Genomic DNA, 22,011 nt, shown 5'->3' with positions numbered 1-22,011 from the left:
CCAGAAGAAAGCAGCATGATTACTATTATTTAGAAAAAAGACTGTTTGTCTGTCTATCTTTTGCTTTTCTTTTCCATCTTTCTTTGTTTCTTGCTTTGTCTTTGGCCCTGATACCTTACCGGTGCTACCTAAATGATCGCACAAAGTGCCGAGTTATCAGGACAAAATCAAATTCTCAGATTAAATCATTCTGCTCAAAAGTCAAAGTCATTTTGGCAGTGAACATGTGAATAACTTTATTGAGAACTTCTGGATACAAAATGGCAGTGTTGAAAAATTTTAACATGACCTATAGCACAACTACTGTATGTCAAGATAACAGTGAAATTTACAAAAAAGATGTAAATAAAAAAGAAGAAAATTCACACATTGCATAAATAAATGTTTTGCACATTGTAACACAAAAGTACAAATATATACAAAAGGCTTTTAACTTTTTACTTTTTTAAGGTGGATAATATTTTATTGCTCTAATTTCTGTTTATTTTATAGGAGATTATTCATATGAACTGTGTAAGTGTTCTGTATCATTGCATAATTTCACTTATTAAATTATATGGCAAAAAAGAAATAAAGTGCAAAATCGTCATTTAGAATAACAGTCTACATTAAAATAAACAAAAAAATAATAACAAGCATACAACTTAACCTCCGTAATAATTTTCTTGAATAACCTTTCTGTTTTTCTCCATTTTTACCCTAATACAGGCTCATGAAATGCAAATCCAAATGAAATCCACACATTCCATCAAAGTTATATTTCTAGGTGATTTGTGAAGTCATTGAGTAGATTGGACCTGTCTGATTCTTGTAACTGAGATCTTTCTAAGCTGTTTCCGTCATCAAGTGCTGCTGTAGATATCAGTTCAGTTTTTGAGTTCATCTCCTTGGGCAATGAAGAGAATAAGGCTGGAATGCAGATAATAGGCTAATTTTAATACAATTTTTTACAAATTTAATCAGCTGTAAATTTTCAGAAAAAATGTCTTAATTGCTTGTAGTAGTTTTTCACCCTGTCTGATTAGTATTAGTCACAGTTCAATACCTCACCTCCCTTTGTGACTGTTCCTCTTTGACAATCCTTATAATACAACCATTGTGTACAGGTGTGCACTAACCAATCATTTATTAGGATCTTCATGTCTAATATATATAATACTGTATATATGTCATATATATCAAAGATATAGTATATGATAATAATAATAATAATAATACAGGCTGCTCTCATATAATATACTTTTTCTTACCTGAATGTGGTCCTGGTAAGCGGACCATGCCCCGAGCCTTTATTGTCCTTTTGATGTGATAACCTGAATTCAATTTAAAATGAGTATAATTATTAATTTATCATTAACAACAGAATATATGTTAAAAATATTTGTTTGGGCCATTTTATGGCCAAAATGTATCAGTGCCAAAACCCGTGCAAAAAGTGCATGTATAGCATATATAAATATGTTAATTATTATATATCTGATTTTGCATGAATTTGGCAGGAGTAGTGACATGATTTTAGTGGAATCTAATGGAAATCGGACAAAAAAGGAAAAAGAAATATTATATATATTGTGAATAGTTCATATACTACTACATGCTAGCTTGCTAACATTTATAGTACAGTCTTTTGAAAATGTTCTTGCCTATAAAAATACTCCTATTTCATTACAGTGATTTTGTTTTGCATTGTTGTATGACACAAATAGACATATCCAACCCACCAATCATCGCAATGGTCATCACAGCACCAGCGACAGCTACAGCAGTAGTTAGTGTCATCGCTGGCACAACGAAGTACATGAGCTGCTGTTGACTGTAACTGTCTGTGGGCTTGGATAACGAATGTGCTGCAGAGTGAAAACAAAAATGCATCTTACAATTCACACAGTCATATCAACAATCTTGAGCATATTTTTATCAAGGAAGTAAATGCAAAAAACCCTCATGTGTTTATTGTGTGAGAATGTGTTGAAGGAGCTGCAACATGTTTGCCTTGGAGTTTCTAGAGGGCCCTTTATTAGACGTTGGACACATGCCAAGGTGATGGCATATGATGTCGAAGGGATGATTGACATGCTAGGTCTTGTTCAGTAATGTCACTCAAAACTTCCAGATAATGGTATCATTGTGCTAGTAGGGCCAAGCCCCCTGGCTTTCCACAAGTAAAAAGACACCTTCATAAGGTGTAATTTTTGCAACAGCATCAGATAATTTACAGTTCACAAATGTCTTAAGAGGCGCCACTATTGCACAAGAGGGTGTGTTGCAGCCTCTCAACTGTAGGGTCTATGTAGAGTTCACATCTCCTAATGGCTGCACGGTTTCTTCCAGGTTTTTCAGTTTCCTCCAACTCCCAAAAGCATGCTGGTAGGTAGACTGGGCATGCTAAACATGTGAATGAGTATGTAAATGTTTTTGCATGATGGCCTTGGACAGACTGTAGTCTTATTCAGGGTGCATTTCTACCCTATGCAGTGTTTTTCTAAAACACTGTAACCCCAACCAGGATTAAGTAATTACTGAACAAGGAACGGGATGAATGAAAGGATATTTTGCACTATTGTTGATTAATGGAATGTATGTGTTTGTAAAATGTGACATTATTCCATTCATTAATTAAATAATTTCTTGTAATTCATGTGAGAAAAGAAAAAGTAAAAAAGAAATCTTAGGCAGAGAACTTACGACAAGAGGGATGGCAGTAGAGACTGGTGATGCCATATTTTACATCAGCACGCTTTGCCTGGAAAAACCGTATATCATTATTATTTTATTATTATTATTATTATTATTAGTGCCAACAGTTAAGATGTTTTGGACACTGAGAAAAGAGACAAAACACTATTAAACTTTCAATTTATTTACCTTGATGCAGAGTCCTGGTTTACAAACATCCATAGCTAGATTTGGCTGTACCTGATCAAATTTATCCTGTAGAAGCAAAAAATTGTTTGGTTGAACATTCCTTATGATTATTTTTTTTTTACATTACAATACAAGAACTGCTCTGGCCCTCTTGGGGTATGACTCTACAAGACCTCACCAGGATTTTAGTGTCGATACTTAGTGATGTTGGTTGTAGGGTGAGGCCTTCCTGTATTGGACCTGCTTGTTCATTGCATCCCATGGATGCTCAATCAGACTGGGATCTGGGGAATTTGGAGGCTACTGTAGATCGACAACCTTGAACTCTCAGTCTGCTAATCCTCATATGCGGCAGTCTGTAGTGCGCTAAGGGTTTTGGTGACTTTCTATCATGACGAGCATTTATGTTTTTTGACGAGTTGTGCTTTTTTGGCTATTTTGTGGGATTGAACCAGATGAGCTGGCCATTGGTCCCCGCAGAGAGCTCTGGGTGCCCATAATCCTTTTACCAGGTAATGTGTTAATGTTTTGTGGTGTTCATTTCATGGCTAATTGGTGTATGTAAATAATAAACCTTATACTTCTACCATTTCATATCTTTGACTAAGGAATTGCACATTCAAGCTTGCTGAATTGCCTTACGTCTTCCTGAACATTGTAGAGGTTACTGCCAAAGTTTAGACATTGTATGGAAAGGTTCAGTATGAGGTCATGTTTTTGACACATACAGTAATAGTTCCCATTTGAAAATTTCACAATGCTGTCATGCACTTCTTGTAGCACTAGTGTTTAGCAGCAACTCACTCTGAAATCTTTTTGCAGTTTTCAAAAAACAACTTTTGCGTATAGGGGCATATGGGGATCCTACAATCATAGATAGATTTAATCCACTTTAATTATACTGGATTATGGTATAACCTCCATGGCCTATTGACCTGCAGTAACACACATTTAATGAGTCCCAGAGGTGGTGCTCTACCTTGGCAACCAATATACAAAATGTCAGTAGTTGACACTGTTGCTGAGGGCTTATTTACAATGAACAGGCCATTATCTTTGACAGAGTTGAACTTACCACATCAACTAAGAGGCTTTGTATGTCCTCACACCCAGAGGCCCCAGTCTTGGAACATACACTGAAAGAGAGGCTTGCTTTGATCCGGGATGTCACAAGCAGCTGTGTTTGGTCCTCTTCGGCAGAAACTTCAAGGCCCCAGGCTAAAAGAGACAGAATAAAAAGGTAAAGTAGTTACACAACATGTGTACAGCCTTTGAAATATAGCAAACCTAAGCAGGCAAAACATTAACGTGACATAGTTTAAAAATAGTTTGGCCAAAAATAGAACCAACAGAATATTTACACACCCAGAATAAGTGAATAAGATACATTAAATTTCTAACTTTTTACATCAAGCGCATTTGCGCACTGTAGATTGCATGTTGGATAGTTGAACAACTAAAAAAAATTATTTTAAACAATATAATCTATGTAGAGTCTATGTAATTATTATTTAACATAACTTTAATATACTGTTCACTGATAAGTTATAGACACTTACTGTACAGCACTAACTGTTATTTATATTGTCAACATATTAGAAGACAAATCAACATACTAGAAGACAAATAGTTTAGAATTGTGCAATCTACTTCTACTTCTCTCTTTTCTTTTAAATCCTAAAAATGAATCTAAGTTTAGATGTAATAGATATTTATCTCATCGAATAGATAATAGACAATGGAAAGATCTAACAGATGAGTACATCATCCCCAGACCCATTTATAAAGAGCATACACTGATCAGCCATAACATTAAAATACAAAATATCAGGGCTCGACTTTACAAAACTTATGAGGTTCTGCTGTATCTGGCACTGGAAAGTTAATCATGCATCCTGTGGGTTCTGTAAGTTTCTAGGTGACACTTCCATGGATCAGACTTGTTAGTCCATCTCATCCCGTGGATGCTCACTCAGACTGAGATCTGTGGAATTTTTTAGGTTGGATTAACAACTCTGAAATCTGAAGTCTCATATGTGGCAGGCTGGGATGCATTAAGTGCTAAGCTTCCCTTCTGTTGTGACCAGCATTGACTTTTTTTGGCAGTTTGTACCACATTGGCTTTTTTGTGAAATCAGAAATGACAGACTGGCCTTTGGTCTCCGAAGCCATGGGTGCACATGATCCTCTCACTTCAAGATATTTAAGAAAGCTGTTGTCTGAAACTTTTCCTCAATTACGTAACATCCATATACTTCCATGTTTCAGTAGAAGATGGAGGCTTAATAATACCGGTGATTGCTTTGCAAAAGTTAATATAGTCATGAATGGAAATGAATTACCTGAGAAATTCCCATCGGAAAACGGGCACTTTATCCATGCTCTGGTCTCTGTGGTGAACTAAAAAGTAAAAAACATCAAAGCACACATTGTCTGAGTGTTGAATAGAGACATCATTTTCACATGCTAAAGGAGTGTCTGAAATAAAACCTGAAGCATGAGGACACACAGAGGCATTAGCATTGTCTGATCAAAGGCACAGAGGTTATGCAATAATATTTACCTTCATGCAGAGCCGGGGATGTGGATCCACTGATGAATATGTCACCTGAGAAAGGTTTTGTGTTTACAAAAATCAGGTATTATTCTTTTGTTTTTGTTGAAGCTTTTATTCATGTACTTCTTTTTATGCTGGAACTTACCATGCCTTTGACATATCTCTGAGAAGAATTGGCAAGGTCTTGGCACATGCCTTGGTCCTGTAGCTCACACAGAGAAATGACAGCATTAACTTGGCATGACGCTTCCCATGACAGAGTCTCTTCCACAGGGTCAAAGTTTATTCCAGACCAGAGTTCTTCAATACCTAACGAGAAACAGCGTTTTTAACATGCTGCTTGTTTTTTTATTGTGCAAATAGTAACTTAATAGTGATGATTATTTAAGACGAGTCCTTACACGTACGTTTTTTAAAAGGACAGACTTGAACTCGAGAAGCATCAGTCATGACAGACCAGCCCTGTAATAAAACAACACAGTGATTTTGTCTCTGCTATTAAAAGAGAAAATGTATAATAAAGAAAATCTACACATCTAATCAGTTGTTACCTCAATGCACAAGCAGGGCAATGGTTTAGAGTACTTCAAAGTGGCATTTTTTACTGGATTCTCCTTTTTTAACTGCAACAGGACACAGGACATAGGACTAATTAAAAAGATATTATGTGTACAAAGTTTTTATCCTAATTTATCTTTCCAGCAAAGACAGTAAATCATAAAAGCTTATTACTTTATTGCCTTAATTACAAAAGAATTAAGTTCACTGTGCCAACACTCAGTGTGACTCCATAAAAATATACTTAGCAAGTCTTATAAATGCTGCCTCCACGTGCAATCAAAATTACAGTACTGTATATATGGTTTGTTGACTAAGAAGTTTCATGTGATTGCCCTTTTAAAAAATATGAATTGATTAAAATTTCCTTTGTATTTATATATGTTTATGTTTTAGGTTTTTAGGTGCCGGGAAACATGAAAACATCTGTTATTGCCATAAGTAAGGAAATGCTCAAAAACAATAGAATTAGAATAATATTTTTCCAGTATATATTACTTTGACAATCATACAGTGGCCCAGATTGGCAAAGCACATCTCTCCTATGTATGAGTACAGTACGTCCCCCTTTGTGTGCAATGCTCTCTCTCTCTCTCTCTCTCTCTCTCCAATCGTAATACCCACACGTTTACAAAATATGTTCTGCATATCTAAACTTCCCCATGTCAGGTAGTGAGTGTATTTAGGTTTTAAACCAAATACACCATATACAGTAAAATTCCTGAGAATGTAATGATTGGATGATTTGGATCAACATTAATTTAAAATGCAACGTCTTAATCATGACAAGCGTACTATTTATCACAATTTATTATAAATAATCAAAAAGATCAAACAACTGGTCTAAGTAATACATATTTTTAAAATAAGTAAGCTGGCATGGTGATTTACCCTATAATATCTGAAATCCTTGTCTTGTTTTGAGACAAGTATTGTGTCTTCATTTATGATTTAACAGTAGGCTTACACCAACATTCTGAATAAATCGAGCTGCGGCTACGACATCAGATAGTATTTCTGTACATAGTATCATGTTGTAGCAGATTGAGTGTTGACAGTTGATCCATTGCCTTATGAATTTGCATTTTTTTTTTGGGTTTTATTGTGTTGTGTTAAAGCCTAATATTTTCTGATTTAGTTTACAAGCTTTTCAAGTGGTCAATGGTAGGTAATTATTATTTAACATACCTTTAATATACTGTTCACTGATAAGTTATAGACACTTACTGTACAGCACTAACTGTTATTTATATTGTTAACATATTTCACTACATTTTTACAATTGGTAGGTCAAGCTAAAAAAAAACTACAATCTCATAAATCTTCATACAACACTACAATATAAAATAACATGCCTAATTTTATGGCCAGTTTACTAGTATATAATTGATAATTAATAATGTTAATGTGTTGTGGTGTTAAAGCTATGGCTGTTTGGTGCATATCTTTGCAAGTTGGACCCTTTAGGACCCCATGAAGGCATCAGAGCTTTGTCGTTAGATGCTTTCAATTGACACAAGTACAAGCCACTTGGCAGTATAAAGAGTGATTCTTATGTCATCAAATTACAAATTTTATATACAGTACAGTACTTTGGATTAAACCAATGAATGTGGTGGTGGCTGTTTCTAATTTGTTTGATTTTACAACTAGAAATGGTGCTGTCACTATCCCCAATACCAAATTCATACTATCATATTAAGTAGTGTGCATATAAATAATGGAAAAGCAAATTTACCAATTTGTGAGCTCCAGTGCCAGTGCAGATGTAATCTTTGTGGCAGAGTCTAACGTTGTAGTCCCTGTCCTCCAGCATGTCTGAGACACTTATATGGATTTCCTTCTTCTCTGCGTCCACCTCATAGTCAATCCTGCCAGCTGCCAAGAATACCAAGATTTTCCATAACACCATATTTACATCTTTACATCATTACTTTTCCTTTTTTTTTATATATTTTTTTTTACCTAGGCTACATTTCTGGAGTTTGTTATGAAATTTTAAATAATAATCTTAACCTTACTTGTGCATTCTGGGATGTTTCCTTGTAGGTCTTTGTTGCTGCAATCTGGTAAAGATATGAAAAAAGAAGTAACCTCTTGTTTTGATAGGTGTCAAGGAAAACATCTAGAGTGTTGCTAAATGTGGCATCATGACATTTTAAAACAAAAAGAAAATACTTTGTCTTTTGTATTACTAATAATGAAATATGAAACTGCACCCCACCCCATACCTGGAACTTGGTATGCTCTGGAATAAGCCACATCACAGAATTTCGGCCAAGTTTGAAGGGTTACGTAAATCTCCTGCCCTATTCCTACCTCCAGAAAATCGTCCTGAATATTCACCTGCCATAGAAAGTTACACAAAACCAATTAGTCATCCATTCCTAGAAGTCTCTAGGAGTGACAAGCATACCTACTAAATCTGGAAGAGATTAACTAACAGACTGGCACAATTATAATTGCACAGAAATTGCACATGAAAAACTGTTGCTATTTTTAAAATGCAGATAATACTACTACTACTACTAATAATAATAATAATAATAATAATAATAATTATAATGATGATGATGATTATACCTGATGGTTCACCACTTTTTCTTTATGCACGCGTGAAAAGGTCACAATCCTGCAGTGTTCCATCATCTCTGCACTGACTGTACACATGTAGATGCCATGAATATGTTCTGGAAGAGAGGAAGTGGCTTACTGTCAATTACTCAAAGCATTTTTTCTTTAAAATAGACACTAATTATGTGGATATAGAAGACAAAGGTAGTACCAGAAAATTTGTAAGGACATCACAGTTATTACAATAAGAGGAATTTGTCCTGATATGAGTCACTTGAGCATAGTAGGATCATGACTAATAATGCAGCCGGAAACATCAGAGCTGTGTCTAACCATCCTGCACTACAATGACTGGTGCTAAATTAACCCTCAGGGTTAATTTAAAACTAACTAATTTAGCTTGCAAATAGATCACAAGGTTATTGATTTAAAGATTAGACCTACTCTTTAGCTGTAGATGAGTGTTGACTCGGAGGTGAAGTGAACACCGCCGAACACCTTCACACCTCATCACTGTGGAGATGCTTGTGTTCCTAAACACGTCTCCAGTCAGGCTGTCTGGACGTTTTTTGCATTGCTCAAATGTTACTGTAATCATATGACACAGATCCAGTCAAGCACATGGCACATATTTCCCAAGCAGCAAGCTTTACAATTTCACACTACAGGATAAAGTGAGGGTTTCAGTAGGCTGAAATGTTGTAGCAACAACATTTCTGTTTTTTTTTTTTTTTTTTTTTTTTTTATAAGATCAAAAGCAATGACTTCAGCGAGTGTTTCACATGCTACTTAAAAGTGACAAGCCAAAACACAACTGAGATGGAAAGTATTAGTCACCCGATGCGATAAGAGATCTTTAAAGTAAGAGGTCTGAGGTTTGTTAAGAGGACCACCTGCATAAGTTTGATTTCTCAGATATTATCTGTCACGGTTTCATGGAAGTGTGTGGGCCAAAAAAAAAGGAAAAAAAAAGATAAAGAAAAGGGGCATTACTTACAATAAGGCTTCGCTTTGCAATGGAGTCCCTGTGAACAAAGAAGCCCAAAATATGGTTCAATGTCAGGCTATCTGATACACAGTATAACCAAATGATACATAGAGCTACAATAAGACTGATTAGATTTGGTCACAATAGTGCTGGCAAGAGGAAGCAGTGAGGTAGTAGGGGTTTGCCCAGAGAGGCCAACATCCTGGTTGTTCACACCTCACATGAAGTTAGAGCTAAATATATGCACCTTCATCAATAAAGTCCTTACTGGACATTTGTAATATTCCTGGAACTAAGCTATATCATTCCTTAAGGAGAATGGCAGTAATTTTTCATACAAAAACTGCTCATAGGCTTTATTTCCATACAGACGTACATGTTATCAGCTTAAGTCATATCTTTTTCTTGTTATAATTGTATAAAGGAAAAAAAAGAATAAATGCTGTTGTTGTGTACATATTTATTGGTGAGAGGCTAAGACTGGAAACGGAAGAGGAAACACTTTCATAATGTGTGTGTGTGTGTGTGTGTGTGTGTGTGTGTGTGTGTGTGTGTGTGTGCACGTGCTGTAGATCTGTCTACCATTACAAGAGAATCTCACCTACACCTGATGACATGACTGACTAAAATCATTCTGGTTTCCTGTAGAGATAATACTTAAGCTGATTTACATCAGTGGTTTATTTAAACCATCATCAAAGAGCTTTTTATTGAAGTTTGGTTACTACGGGGAACCTGTACACACAGCTTACGTTTACATGTACGTCATAATCAAAAGATGACTTGGGGGAAAAAAAGATTGAATACCATATAAGGATGCAAGTAGTTACAGGTGAGTATCATTTACATTAGTAACCATTATAATGCATTCTTATTTTATTGGGAACTTAAATGCTCTTCTTAGTCAATGATCAACGTATTTTAGTTGATCTTCTCTTTTAATTGCATAACCAGGGTTGATTGGACCACTCAAGTGGCAATTATTCAATATAATCCCGATCATTAAAATGAGTCATGTTTTATTTCACTTTCAATGTAAAATATTTTACCACAACAAAAAACATTAAACAATAAAAATATGTGAATTTTTTTTTACAACTATAACTTTTCTAACAACTAGTAAATCACTAGAATTTTGGCATGAAAGACACATCACCCACATCATCATGACTTGTTACGACTTATCCTACACAATCACTAATATATTGCCAGAATATTGTTCAGTTGAATCAAAACACTTCCAGTTACATACCTTTGAGCAATGGGATTCACATTGCTTAATTGTTTCTATTCGTTCTCCCTGCAGTCTTGAAGTGCAGAAAGCCAGCAGTAACAGCAACACACTCTTCATCTTCGGTGAGAAGACTGGAGCTGGATGAGGGGCGAAAAGGCTGGGGGTGCTAATGGTAGAGAACCCAAATGATAGAGTCAGGGCAGATTAAGCCTGCTTGTAAAGAAAGTCTGCTGCTCTGATCTCTGATCTGTGTTTCCTTCTGAGGCTTGACAGCCATTACATTTTAAAGTGAAGGTGATCAGAGCTTATAATATATGGCCATGTGGGCGGGTCTCTCTCTCTCTCTCTCTCTCTCTCTCTCTCTCTCTCTTTCTCTCTCTCTCCTTCCTCTAATTATACATAGTCTACTCTGTTCAAATTTTTTTTCTATCTTTATTTTCTATCTTCTTTCTTTAACACTTCTAAAAATCTATTTTTCTCCATGTCTCTCTCCTTTAACCACTTATAGTATTTCTATCTCTGTCCCTTTTTTTCCTTCTCCCTCCTCTATGCAGACACACTCTCTTTAATCTCCTTGTCACTCTATACTCCTCTTTCCTCTCAAAATATATTTTTTTCACACTTTCACTTGTTGGTTTCACTTTTAAACTTCTACCTTGATTTCAGTTTCTCTACTTCTCATGCTTCGTCTTAATCCCTGTCCTCTACACTATCTCTGTCTATTCCTTTATACTGTAGAGCCAGCTCTAACTAATTAGGTTAGCAACCACTAGGGGGCACCCAAACAAATACTGTCCTATGACCATTTATGGTCTGCCGAGTGTGAAACTACTGAGGAGGAAAATACTATTATTTACTAGGGTGTACCATTACTCACATTAAAAGAGTCATACTACAGTACTAAACCTCAGCACAGTGCTTAGGCATGTACATACTAAAACAAGGCAATGAGGAAAAAATCTGCCCAAACAAGCAGTTTAATGGGAAAAGTTTTTGTTCTATTCATCCTTCAAGCCACAAATAGGGCTATGTTGTGTAAAGGAACATTGGTAAGGGAAAAAGGTAAGCAGATTGGAGGAAGCTCTAACCAGACATAATGTGTTGATCATGATTATCCAATTTTAGTCTGACCCGAGTGGTGTTAAAATAATAATAATAATAATAATAATAATAATAATAATAATAATAATAATAATAATAAACTGAAGGTGAATGTCATAACAGCGTTTGGTTCAAGTGCATAGGGAAGTGGTAACGTTACTGAAACTACATTCGAGTGCTAAAAGAAGAAAAAGGTTTTTTTTTTCCTGTAAATGTTTCAGATTGCCTGAGTTTCATTTTCTACATATTTGTACATACAACGTAAAAATTTACTGTTAAACTGTTAAATTTTCCTTACATGTTACTTTTTTTGTTTTCTTTTGCTCACCCAGATGTCATGAGGGTTGCAAATACTTGCAGTCATTTGTACTGCAGAGGAACTGACGTTTGTAATATGTTAACATTAAAAACAATTTGATGCAACAAAACAATCATCATATTACCGATAGTTCTTTCAGTTCGTCTGCATAAGGTCTAATGCATTGATGCTTGCTGGAAAAAACAAAAAAATTTCCATCTACTACCTAACTGAAGGTGGTTATCAGTTTTGCTGCAAAATGATTCCTAAAAACCGCTTTTATGATTTAACTTAATCGATCATACCTCAAGATAAAAGGGTCAAAACTTTCCCCCAGAATCTGTCCCCCAGATTATATAAAAACAATTATAAGTTCAAATGATAACTGAATCCTTCGTCACGAAGTACTTGCTAAATAATATTTTTTTAAAAAGGGTTATGTCTCTGTCCCAACTTATTGTACTCCTTTCTATCTCTTTATTGTACTCTTTCTATTTTAGCTTTGTTCTACTACAAAGCATTCTTAGGTGCATTTGATAATGGGAAAGATGGCCACTAATTCAAAATAGGTACATGATGTACAGGCTGAATTTGTGTGCAGTGAAAGTTTAAACACATGCCATCAATCAGACTCATCAAAAGGTCACGCAGAACTGTATCCATTTCCCTCCTTTTACAGAGATAGAGTACCATAGAAAAACAAATCAGTTGTTTATTCTGCCAGTTTAACTCTAAGAAAGTGCTAATAGAAACTTATTCATAGGGCAGACATTTGTTTTTGGATCAATGTGGACAGATTTCATATTATTATAATTTTCACATTGTGGATTTTTTTTTTATCTTTAGTGACCTAATTGGCCGAGTTCAAGTTTAAAATAGGAGAGCAGGTGCTATAAGGCAGTGGTTACACTATCCACGGCACCATCATGCCACACTGACTGCGTTTTGTTACATTCTCACCAATAAATTCAGTGTATATTCTAAAAATAAATCACCATTGTTTCTTTGAATTGTTAATATTAAGGTCACGTTTATATACAACTCAGATGACAGTGCACCACAGATACATTACAGAGAATTGAGTCATTCGTGTTGCTGTACAAATTTCTGTTCTGGGCAATATTTCACTAATAAGATAACAATAATTATATAACATACGTTATAGAATTACTAATTGTACATTTGTGTTCACAATGAGAAAATTTGAGTAATTACTACATTATTACTGAAAAAACACAATTTTTATCTACAGTGCTTGAGTAATGCGAGTCTTTGATGATAGACTATTTACACATTTGTATAATTCGATTTAAGACTGGCCTTTTGTTTGATTTTTATCAGATGATAATTATGTAATGCAGTGATGAAAAGAAACTTACTAATCATCTATGGCACAATATATTTATAAAAGCTGAATAATGTTTACTGACAATTCATGTGAATTGCGAAGGTCGCTATTAAATTACGAACATTGGACTGGAAAAAAAAAAAGGAAATGTGTCTCTGTTCCTCAAGTTATGTTTTTGTAGATCCCTTTTTCAAGCCAAAGGTCACAGTGACTCATAATGCAGAACACAATTAAATGATCTGAGTAAATACACATTCAATCACTAAACATTTGTCAAATAAATAGAACAGTTACAAATCACAAATCATGAAAGTTACTATAATAATTTCAGATCTATTTTATGCATTGTACATAGTCAAGACAAGGCTGCTTAAGTGTGTAGCTATTAAAATACTGCATTACAGTACTGTAGAGGACAATAGTTTGGTTTTAAAAGACTATCATGATTTTGAAACTTGAGCATGACATACATGATTAAGCAAAAATATCATTAATTTTATAGTGTTTCAGCAGAAGTGGGTCACTTGGGCCAATTAGAGTTGTTAATGTACACTAGATTATTACCCGTCTTAATGTTCACCTGTCTTATAATGTTCTTTAAAAAAAAAAAGGGGGGGTTAGAACCAGATGACAGATTGCTACACATCTGTGAAAAGCCTGCTGCTTGTAAATTCTCCTAAAAGAAGAAGCACAAAATAAATGCCTTTACTGTAACTAGCTTGTGTAACGATGAGTCAGGTCTAACACTGGTGAAATAAGTGGGAGGATTTATTTTTTCCTGGAGATTTTTTTTATGCTGTGTAGATGAGATGTCCATGAAGCATCCTGAATCCTATTAACTTATTCACTGGGCTGTATTTATTAAAGGACTTCCTTTAAATATTCCAGCAGCTACCAGGAAAAGGGTAGCCAAATTATGTGACTGCTCTATTGTGCTACGTTGAAAATACTGTGAAAGTCATGATGCTGAGTCATGCTGTAGTTTTTTATCATACACTCTGTGCTTTTGTTACCTTTTTTAATTGTTCATTGTCCGTTTCTTGGTGTATTCAGCAGCTTCAGTTATGCCGGTGAAACTTAAATGTTTGCTGATAATTGGTAAAGGACTCCACCTACTGGATGTGATATAAAATATTGCTGAGTTGTTTCAAAATGAGTCAAACAAAAGAAACATAATTTGACTGTATTAGCTTTTTGTTTCTGCTGCTACTGTACTGTACATACTGTATGTAAAGTAAAACTCTTTCTAATATTGCAGTGCATCCCTTCAAACAAGGTGGAGATAATCTTAAATTTCTATTTATTTTATGATCATGATTAATACATGATGTCTAACAGTGTTTTTAAAGTAATTAATTACGTTACAAAGTTACAGTCCTTAAAAAGTAATCAGTTACTTTACTTTCTGATAAAAGTAACAGGTTCTAGAACTTTTCCATTGCAGAAAATGAAAACTCCTTTGTGATTCCTCATATTGTTTTAGTCAAGACCTTTATAATTATTCTACCATCATAACTCAGAGAAGTTTGGCCCATAATCTGTTAACCACTAATACCCCTATCTCACCTACGGGGTTTCGCGCGGTGGCCGCAAGTATGGTATGTGATACACAGCGAGTTTTCAGCTCAGATTAGGTTTCCATCTTTCCACGTGTCGGTCCTTGCATAATCAAACCGCATAGATGAGATAGGGGTAAAACAGCAGGAATAGCAGAGGGGACGGGGGCGGAGCTTGTAGGACGACTTTCACACGCACACACATTAACGGATTGGAAATGACTGCTGTCTGGCTCGCGGATTACATAAATTCTTTGAATAACAGATTACATTTTTTTTTTATAACTAAATAACTAAGTACTTAAATGGCAGACTTAATGTGTTAGATTATTTGTTACATCAAAAAAGTAATCCAAGTACTCTAACGCGTTACTTTGTAACGCATTACACCCTACACTGGTCTTTAAATTATATTTGTGCAAAAAAATTAATAATTTACATCCAAAAGAGAGCATACGCTCCTAAATTAAGTGACTAAAATTGAATAGACTTCAGACATTTAACAAAAAATGCATAAAATTGCTGAGAAGGACACAAAGGTTTAAAACTGCAGATTACAATTTATATGTTATAATTATAGTTTATTAATAATAATTACTTCAAAGGCATTCCTGGAATTGTCCATAGCCAACCGAAGATGCAAATGTGACTGACTAGGTTGTGCTCAAACCATCAACATATTCTTATTTTTTTATTTGTGTGTGTGTGTGTGTGTGTGTGTGTGTGTGTGTAATAAAGAACCTTCAGTAAAATAACTGTTACTGCTTCTGTGTGAGAATTATAATAATTAGGGGGAAAAGTGTTGATTTGTTGACTGCCCCTTACTGAATAACACTTCCTAGGTCTTGTATATTTAATAATTTTTGTTTTGATTCCCGGCCAGGTTCGATTTCCGCCTTTGTCTGCATGGAGTTTGCATGTTCTCCCTGTGCTTGCTGGTTTCCTCCAGATACTCCGGTTTCCTTCCACAGTCTAAAAACATGCATGATTAAGCTATTTGACTTCCCCCAAATTGCCTGTAGTGTGTGTATAAGTGTGTGTGTATATGTGTCCTCATCCAAGGTCTCCTGGGATAGGCTACAGGCCTCTGCGAAACTGTATACAGGATACAGCAGTATAGACGATAAGTGAGTGAGTGAGTGAGTGAGTGAGTGAATAGTCTAGCAATGAGGAAGTTTACATGGTAGAAAAGGTGATCCACCAGTATGACCAGCTTGGCTTGTGTTTGGGCTTTTATCTGATCAGGCCAAACTAGATTGCATTTCAGCAGGCATACTAGGATTCCACAAAGAATTTCTTTCTAAATACATATTGTAGAATAACACTTGACATTGCAACTGTAAAAATACAATAGTCCATTGTTATCTCACCATTATGTAATTTAAAATAATGAAGTCAATGCAAACCAGCTATTAACAAAAAAAAACACATAAAACAATAGTAAAAACAACAATATCCATTTTCATTAGGCATTTTATAACTGTAGCCTATACAGTCAATGTCGATTGCTTATTATATATTATTATGTCTAAAAAAGATGTGCTGTTTCACAAAACACATGATGATGCAATCATGTTCACACCCCATATTTATGTCCTAGGAACAATATTAGTGAAGTCTGGAGAGGCCTTAGAATCATCTCAGGGGTAGCTCAGTGGATAAGGCATTGGACTATGGTTTGGAAGATCTCAGGTTCAAACCCCACAAGTTGCCACTGTTGGGCCCTTGAGCAAGGCCCTTAACCCTCAACTGCTCAGATGTATAATGAGAAAAATGTAAGTCGCTCTGGATAAGAGTGCCTGCTAAATGTAAAATGAACTGAATCACTTCTTTAACAGGTTTGATTCTTCTAGGAGGTCTTTAACATTGGCTGCAGACACTCCCACCGCCACTGCTGCTGTTCCACCTCTGACCCAAGGATCACTTTACACCTCCTCTACACATTCTGCTCAGTTTTCCCCACCCCCAACCACAGCATCCAGTATACATCCAAAACACAGCTCCAGTCTGTCTCTCTCAACCATTCAGGTCAGGAGGGAACTTAGGAGGATCAAAGCCAGGAAGGCTGCAGGTCCAGACGGCATAAGCTCAAGAGTTGTCAGGTCCTGTGCAGATCAACTGTGTGGGGTGATGGAGCTCATTTACTCTAACATCCCATTTGATGAAGACCCTGGACTGGTCCTGGCTCAGCTTCGGCCCCTGGTGAGCTCATCACTGGACCCACTTCAGTTTGCTTACCAGCCTGGCACTGGAGTAGAGGATGCCATCATTCACTTACTGCATCGTTCCCTCTCTCACCTCGAGACTGCTGGGAGCACAAAGGAATCATGACCTTTGATTTCTTCAGTGCTTTCAACACCATCCTTCCAACAATCTTGAGGGACAAGCTGGAGTACACAGGATTGAATCATCACCTCACAATATGGATATTGGACTACCTCACTAACCGACCACAGTACGTGAGATTTCAGGGCTGTGTGTCGGACATGGTGGTCTGCAGTACGGGGGCTCCACAGGGAACGGTTCTGGCCCCATTCCTCTTCACCATATACACTGCAGACTTCACTCACAACTCCACCAACTGCTTCCTGCAGAAGTTCTCCGATGACTCTGCAATAGTCGGCCTCATCACTGAAGGGGATGACAAGGAGTACAGGGAACTTAACAAGGACTTTGTGGACTGGTGCCAAAGGAACTACCTCCAGATCAACACTGGAAAAACCAAAGAGCTGGTGGTAGACTTCCGCAGGCACAAACATCCTCCACTACAACCACTGAACATCCAAGGCATGGTCATTGAGTCTGTGGAGAGTTATAGGTACCTTGGTGTTCATCTGAACAATAAACTGGACTGGACTCACAATTCAAATGCACTCTACAAAAAAGGGCAGAGCAGGCTCTACCTCCTGGCAAGGCTCAGGTCTTTTGGAGCACAGGGCCCACTTCTGAAGTCCTTTTATGACTCTGTGGTGGCATCAGCCATCTTTTACGGTGTGGTCTGCTGGGGCAGCAGCATCTCTGCTGGGGACAGAAAGAGACTGAACAGGCTGACTCGGAGGGCCAGCTCTGTTCTAGGATGCCCTCTGGACCCAGTGAAGGTGGTGAGTGACAGGAGAATGGTGGCTAAGCTGTCATCCCTGTTGGATAACATCTTCCAGTATTTGACAGCACTGAGCAAGCTGCTGCTCCCACGATGTGGAAAGGATAGATTCCGCAAGTCTTTCTTACCAACTGCTGTCAGACTGTACAACTTAGACCCTGACCACATACGCACAAGCAAAAGCACAAACGAACAAACACACACATCAAATACACCATTGTAGTTATGTGCAATATTATGACGGAACATTTTAAACTTTATAGTGATGTGCAATATCTCCAGTCATGTGCAATACTATGGTGGAATGTGCAATTTTTCTTTCTGTCTCGGGGAATCACCATAACTGGGCAAAGTGCAATTTAAAACATTTAGAATATTACTGTAAATGCCTGTCATTCACTCTCTGTATGTATACATATATTCATTGAGTACAACCATATTACTTACTCAACTGTGTTTACTTATAGTCTAAATATATATTGATGCAAATGTTTTTTACTACACAGAATTCCATATTTGTTAGCCAGATTGTATAGTATACATTTATACTGTTAGTATTTGTTATTTTATTTTATTTCCCCTACTTTTATTTTATTTTACCTTATTCTGTTGTTTCTTAATTTTTAACTTTGTACTGTCCACTTGCTGCCGTGGCAAAACAAATTTCCCACTTGTGGGACTAATAAAGGTTTATCTTATCTTATCTTATCTTATCTTATCTTCTTATCTTATCTTATCTTATCTTAAAAGACAATAATCTAGCTCTCAACCCCAAACCAAAGTACTGCGTTGTAGTGCAATAAAGCATACTAAAATGATTAAAATTAGATTAGATTAGATTAGATTAGATTGGATCAGATTGTTATGCAGGTAATATAAACAGGTGTGTAAGTATCTTACTGTATGTACGTGAGGTGCAAAATTGGGGAAAAGATTTAAGGCTCCTAGGCACATGTACTGCCTTAACAAAAACCACTGACTGCAAAGGACAAGAGCCATTATTAAAGATAACTCTCTTCCTCTGCAGTCAGTGTTTTTTGTAAATTTCCTCCATCGTGGGTAGCTGAGCAGAAGTGATCCGTTGGATGGATTTCACCATACTTTGCAGGGTTTATTCTGATCTGTTGTGGTGCAGTTGCCATACCACACCAGGTGCATTCCACAGAGATGTAACCTCCAAGGAACATAAATCTGGCTACAGGCTCAACAACAGCTCCGCTGATATGAATATATCATATAACGTCTTGTTTTGAGTTTCAGCTTGTTGTCCTCACATCATGCTATTACCTAATGGATGCATGGGCATGTGCATTGGTAGAGTACAGTATCTGCAATGATCAAAGAGCAATGTTAAAGAAGCATGTTCAGTGTGCAGTGTTAAGGTGGCATGAAATGTACAATTCAAATCAATTCAATTTTATTTATATAGCGCTTTTAACAATGGTCATTGTCTCATTCAAAAAAAAAATTCAAAAATTCATTAAAAAATAAAAAATAAATAAATAATATATTGTGGCGTGGGCGGGGCGGCGGCTGACGACCAGCATGCCTTGCGGGGATGTCGGTGTGTTCACCATAATGGGGAAAGGTGTTTGGGTTAGTGACTTCGGCCCTGTTGTGTGTGTGTTGAGGTGTGTGACGTGTGAAATCTGCTCCAGATATAGGCTCCTGAGTGAAGGTGCTGCTCATGCCTTACATGCTGTGTGCTTAAATAAAGTACTCCCAGCCATTGCATTGGGCAGCAAATAAGCTCACTCGTCTCTCCAGTATTCTTTCCGGTGTAAAAACGCTACATTGGTGTCAGAAGTGGGATGGAGAGTAACGGGTTCGAGCGCACAACGGAGGACCTTCAGAAAATCCAAGCAGGCCGCCGAGTAGCGAAGCGACTACTCGCGCAGAAGAATCGTTTTCCTGACGGAGCTAGCGCCAGCACACCACGTCAGCCAACGCGGAGCGGGAAGAAGAAAATCCCGGCGCTGGATCTCGGGGCGGAGGCTGGCGCTGCGCAAGCGCCGGAGCAAGATACAGCCCTGTGCGCCGTTAGCCGACAAAGCGACCTGCCGCTGCGCGAGGCCGAGCGCGCTGAGCCCATATCGGCGGTACATCTTACTGCGGGCGCTCGTGGACACCGGCTCCACTGTTTCGCTGCTGCGCTCTGGAGTACTGGGGCAAAGCAAGCGTGTTCGCCGACGGCCTGATCCTGCCTTCAGCATCCGCACCGTTGCTGGGGGCTGCGTCAAGGTACGGGCGTGTCGCACAGCGCGAGTCCAGGTGGGTGGCCGAACTTATACACACGAGTTCTTAGTGGGGAATGTCGAGGAGGACTGCGTTTTGGGGTTGGACATTTTGGAGAGATGGGGTGCGGTGCTGAACTTGTCTGGCGGAACTCTGCGTGGTAACTTCGGGGTAGCCAGGTTGCTCGGACCCAAGCCACAGCCGGACAGGTTAGCAGCACACACTCGGGGGGCGGAACTTCCGGTAGCAGACCGAGCGGGAAACCCTCGGTGCTGCGAGCGAGTGGAGCGCCGTGACGACGTAGAACCCTCGACGCCGAACATTTCCCCCATGCAGTCCTCCAGGCTCTCCAGCGGTGATCAGCCGTCCGAGCCAGCGTGCAGCCGAGTTACTGCGTCACCCGCAGTCGTTTCGCCGGTCTCACAGCTGCACTGTGAACCGCTCATCGCCAGGCAGAAGGGCCCCACCCAGCGCTCGCGGGCACCGCTGCAAGACTTTCGGGTGGGGGCACCTATGGAGCGGATGGGCGTGGACACTCACAGCCAGGGGCGAGATTTTGCTGCTGGCGAGCAGGTGTGGGTGTGTTCCTCCGGAAGGAGAAGGAGGGGGCTCTCGGCCGGGCGTGTGTCTCACTGGGTGGGCCCCTGTGCGGTAATAGCTCGGCTCTCCGATGTCATCTACCGGGTGCGGTTGGCGGGGCGGGTACGAGTTTTGCTCCACCGGGACCGTCTTGCGCCTTACCAGCCGCACGCCGATAAAACATTGAACTCTGTGGAGGCCGGACCGCCTCAGGACTATGTTCGCGTTTATCCCTCACCTGCCAAAGGACGCCGGCGTTCCCACCGCCAGCGCCGACCGCCTCCACGCCTCCGAAACAAAGTTCGTCGTGGTGACCGGGGACGGTCACAGCTCGGGTGGGGGCAGTGTGGCGTGGGCGGGGCGGCGGCTGACGACCAGCATGCCTTGCGGGGATGTCGGTGTGTTCACCATAATGGGGAAAGGTGTTTGGGTTAGTGACTTCGGCCCTGTTGTGTGTGTGTTGAGGTGTGTGACGTGTGAAATGTGCTTCAGTTCAGGCTGACGCTGAATTGGATGTAGGCTCCTGAGTGAAGGTGCTGCTCATGCCATACCTGCTGTGTGCTAATAAAGTACTCCCAGCCATTGCATTGGGCAGCAAAGAAGCTCACTCGTCTCTCCAGCATTCTTTCCGGCGTAAAAACGCAACAATATATATAAAATAAAATAATAATAAATTGTGTATGTGTGAGAAAAATGCGTCTAGATAATAACGAGATGAATGAATAAAATTTCTCTGATGAGCAAGCCAAGGGTGACGGCGACAGTGGCAAAAAATAACTCCCTGAGATGGTAATAGGAAGAAACCTTGAGAGGAACCAGACTCAACAGGGAACCCATCCTTATCTGGGTGATAACAGATAGGGATGATATAACACCATGTGTGTTATGCAGCTGAAAGTAAGTATAATATAACAGAAATTATTTAAATTAACATTAACAGGGCATATGGGGTCTGGGTCACTGGGAGCACAGGAGCAGGATGTGTAGCTCCAACCATAATAAGGCAGAATCCAGCTGG

The 22,011-nt window shown here is 38.4% G+C and overlaps 1 protein-coding gene across 1 annotated transcript; it reads right to left on the bottom strand.

Moving 5' to 3' along the window:
• Positions 1-207: 207 nt before the first annotated feature.
• On the bottom strand, positions 208-11,076 carry il17rel (interleukin 17 receptor E-like). Its single transcript, XM_053508734.1, has 18 exons — positions 10,795-11,076; positions 9,552-9,579; positions 8,999-9,142; positions 8,564-8,670; positions 8,212-8,326; positions 8,002-8,046; positions 7,719-7,858; positions 5,974-6,045; positions 5,830-5,884; positions 5,568-5,731; positions 5,429-5,473; positions 5,208-5,265; positions 3,941-4,083; positions 2,866-2,931; positions 2,686-2,743; positions 1,722-1,847; positions 1,251-1,313; positions 208-909 (listed from the first exon to the last, which is right to left on the bottom strand). Exons 1-18 carry the CDS (start codon positions 10,891-10,893, stop codon positions 755-757), a joined length of 1,683 nt encoding a protein of 560 aa, XP_053364709.1. The 5' UTR covers positions 10,894-11,076; the 3' UTR covers positions 208-754.
• Positions 11,077-22,011: the final 10,935 nt, after the last annotated feature.

Source organism: Clarias gariepinus, chromosome 12 (genome assembly GCF_024256425.1).
Source record: "Clarias gariepinus isolate MV-2021 ecotype Netherlands chromosome 12, CGAR_prim_01v2, whole genome shotgun sequence".
NCBI classification, from domain to species: Eukaryota; Metazoa; Chordata; class Actinopteri; order Siluriformes; family Clariidae; genus Clarias; species Clarias gariepinus.
Note: the sequence above shows the minus strand (reverse complement) of the source record. Positions and strands in the feature narration are given on the sequence as shown.

Bases quoted from the DNA above. Each gene is read 5' to 3' on its own strand.
- il17rel (XM_053508734.1), bottom strand. From the start codon at position 10,893: ATGAAGAGTGTGTTGCTGTTACTGCTGGCTTTCTGCACTTCAAGACTG. The intron at 8,327-8,563 runs GTATAATCATCA...TTTCTATGGCAG, and splicing joins AAAAAGTGGTGAACCATCAG to GTGAATATTCAGGACGATTT. The intron at 5,474-5,567 runs GTAAGTTCCAGC...AACCTTTCTCAG, and splicing joins AGAGATATGTCAAAGGCATG to GTGACATATTCATCAGTGGA.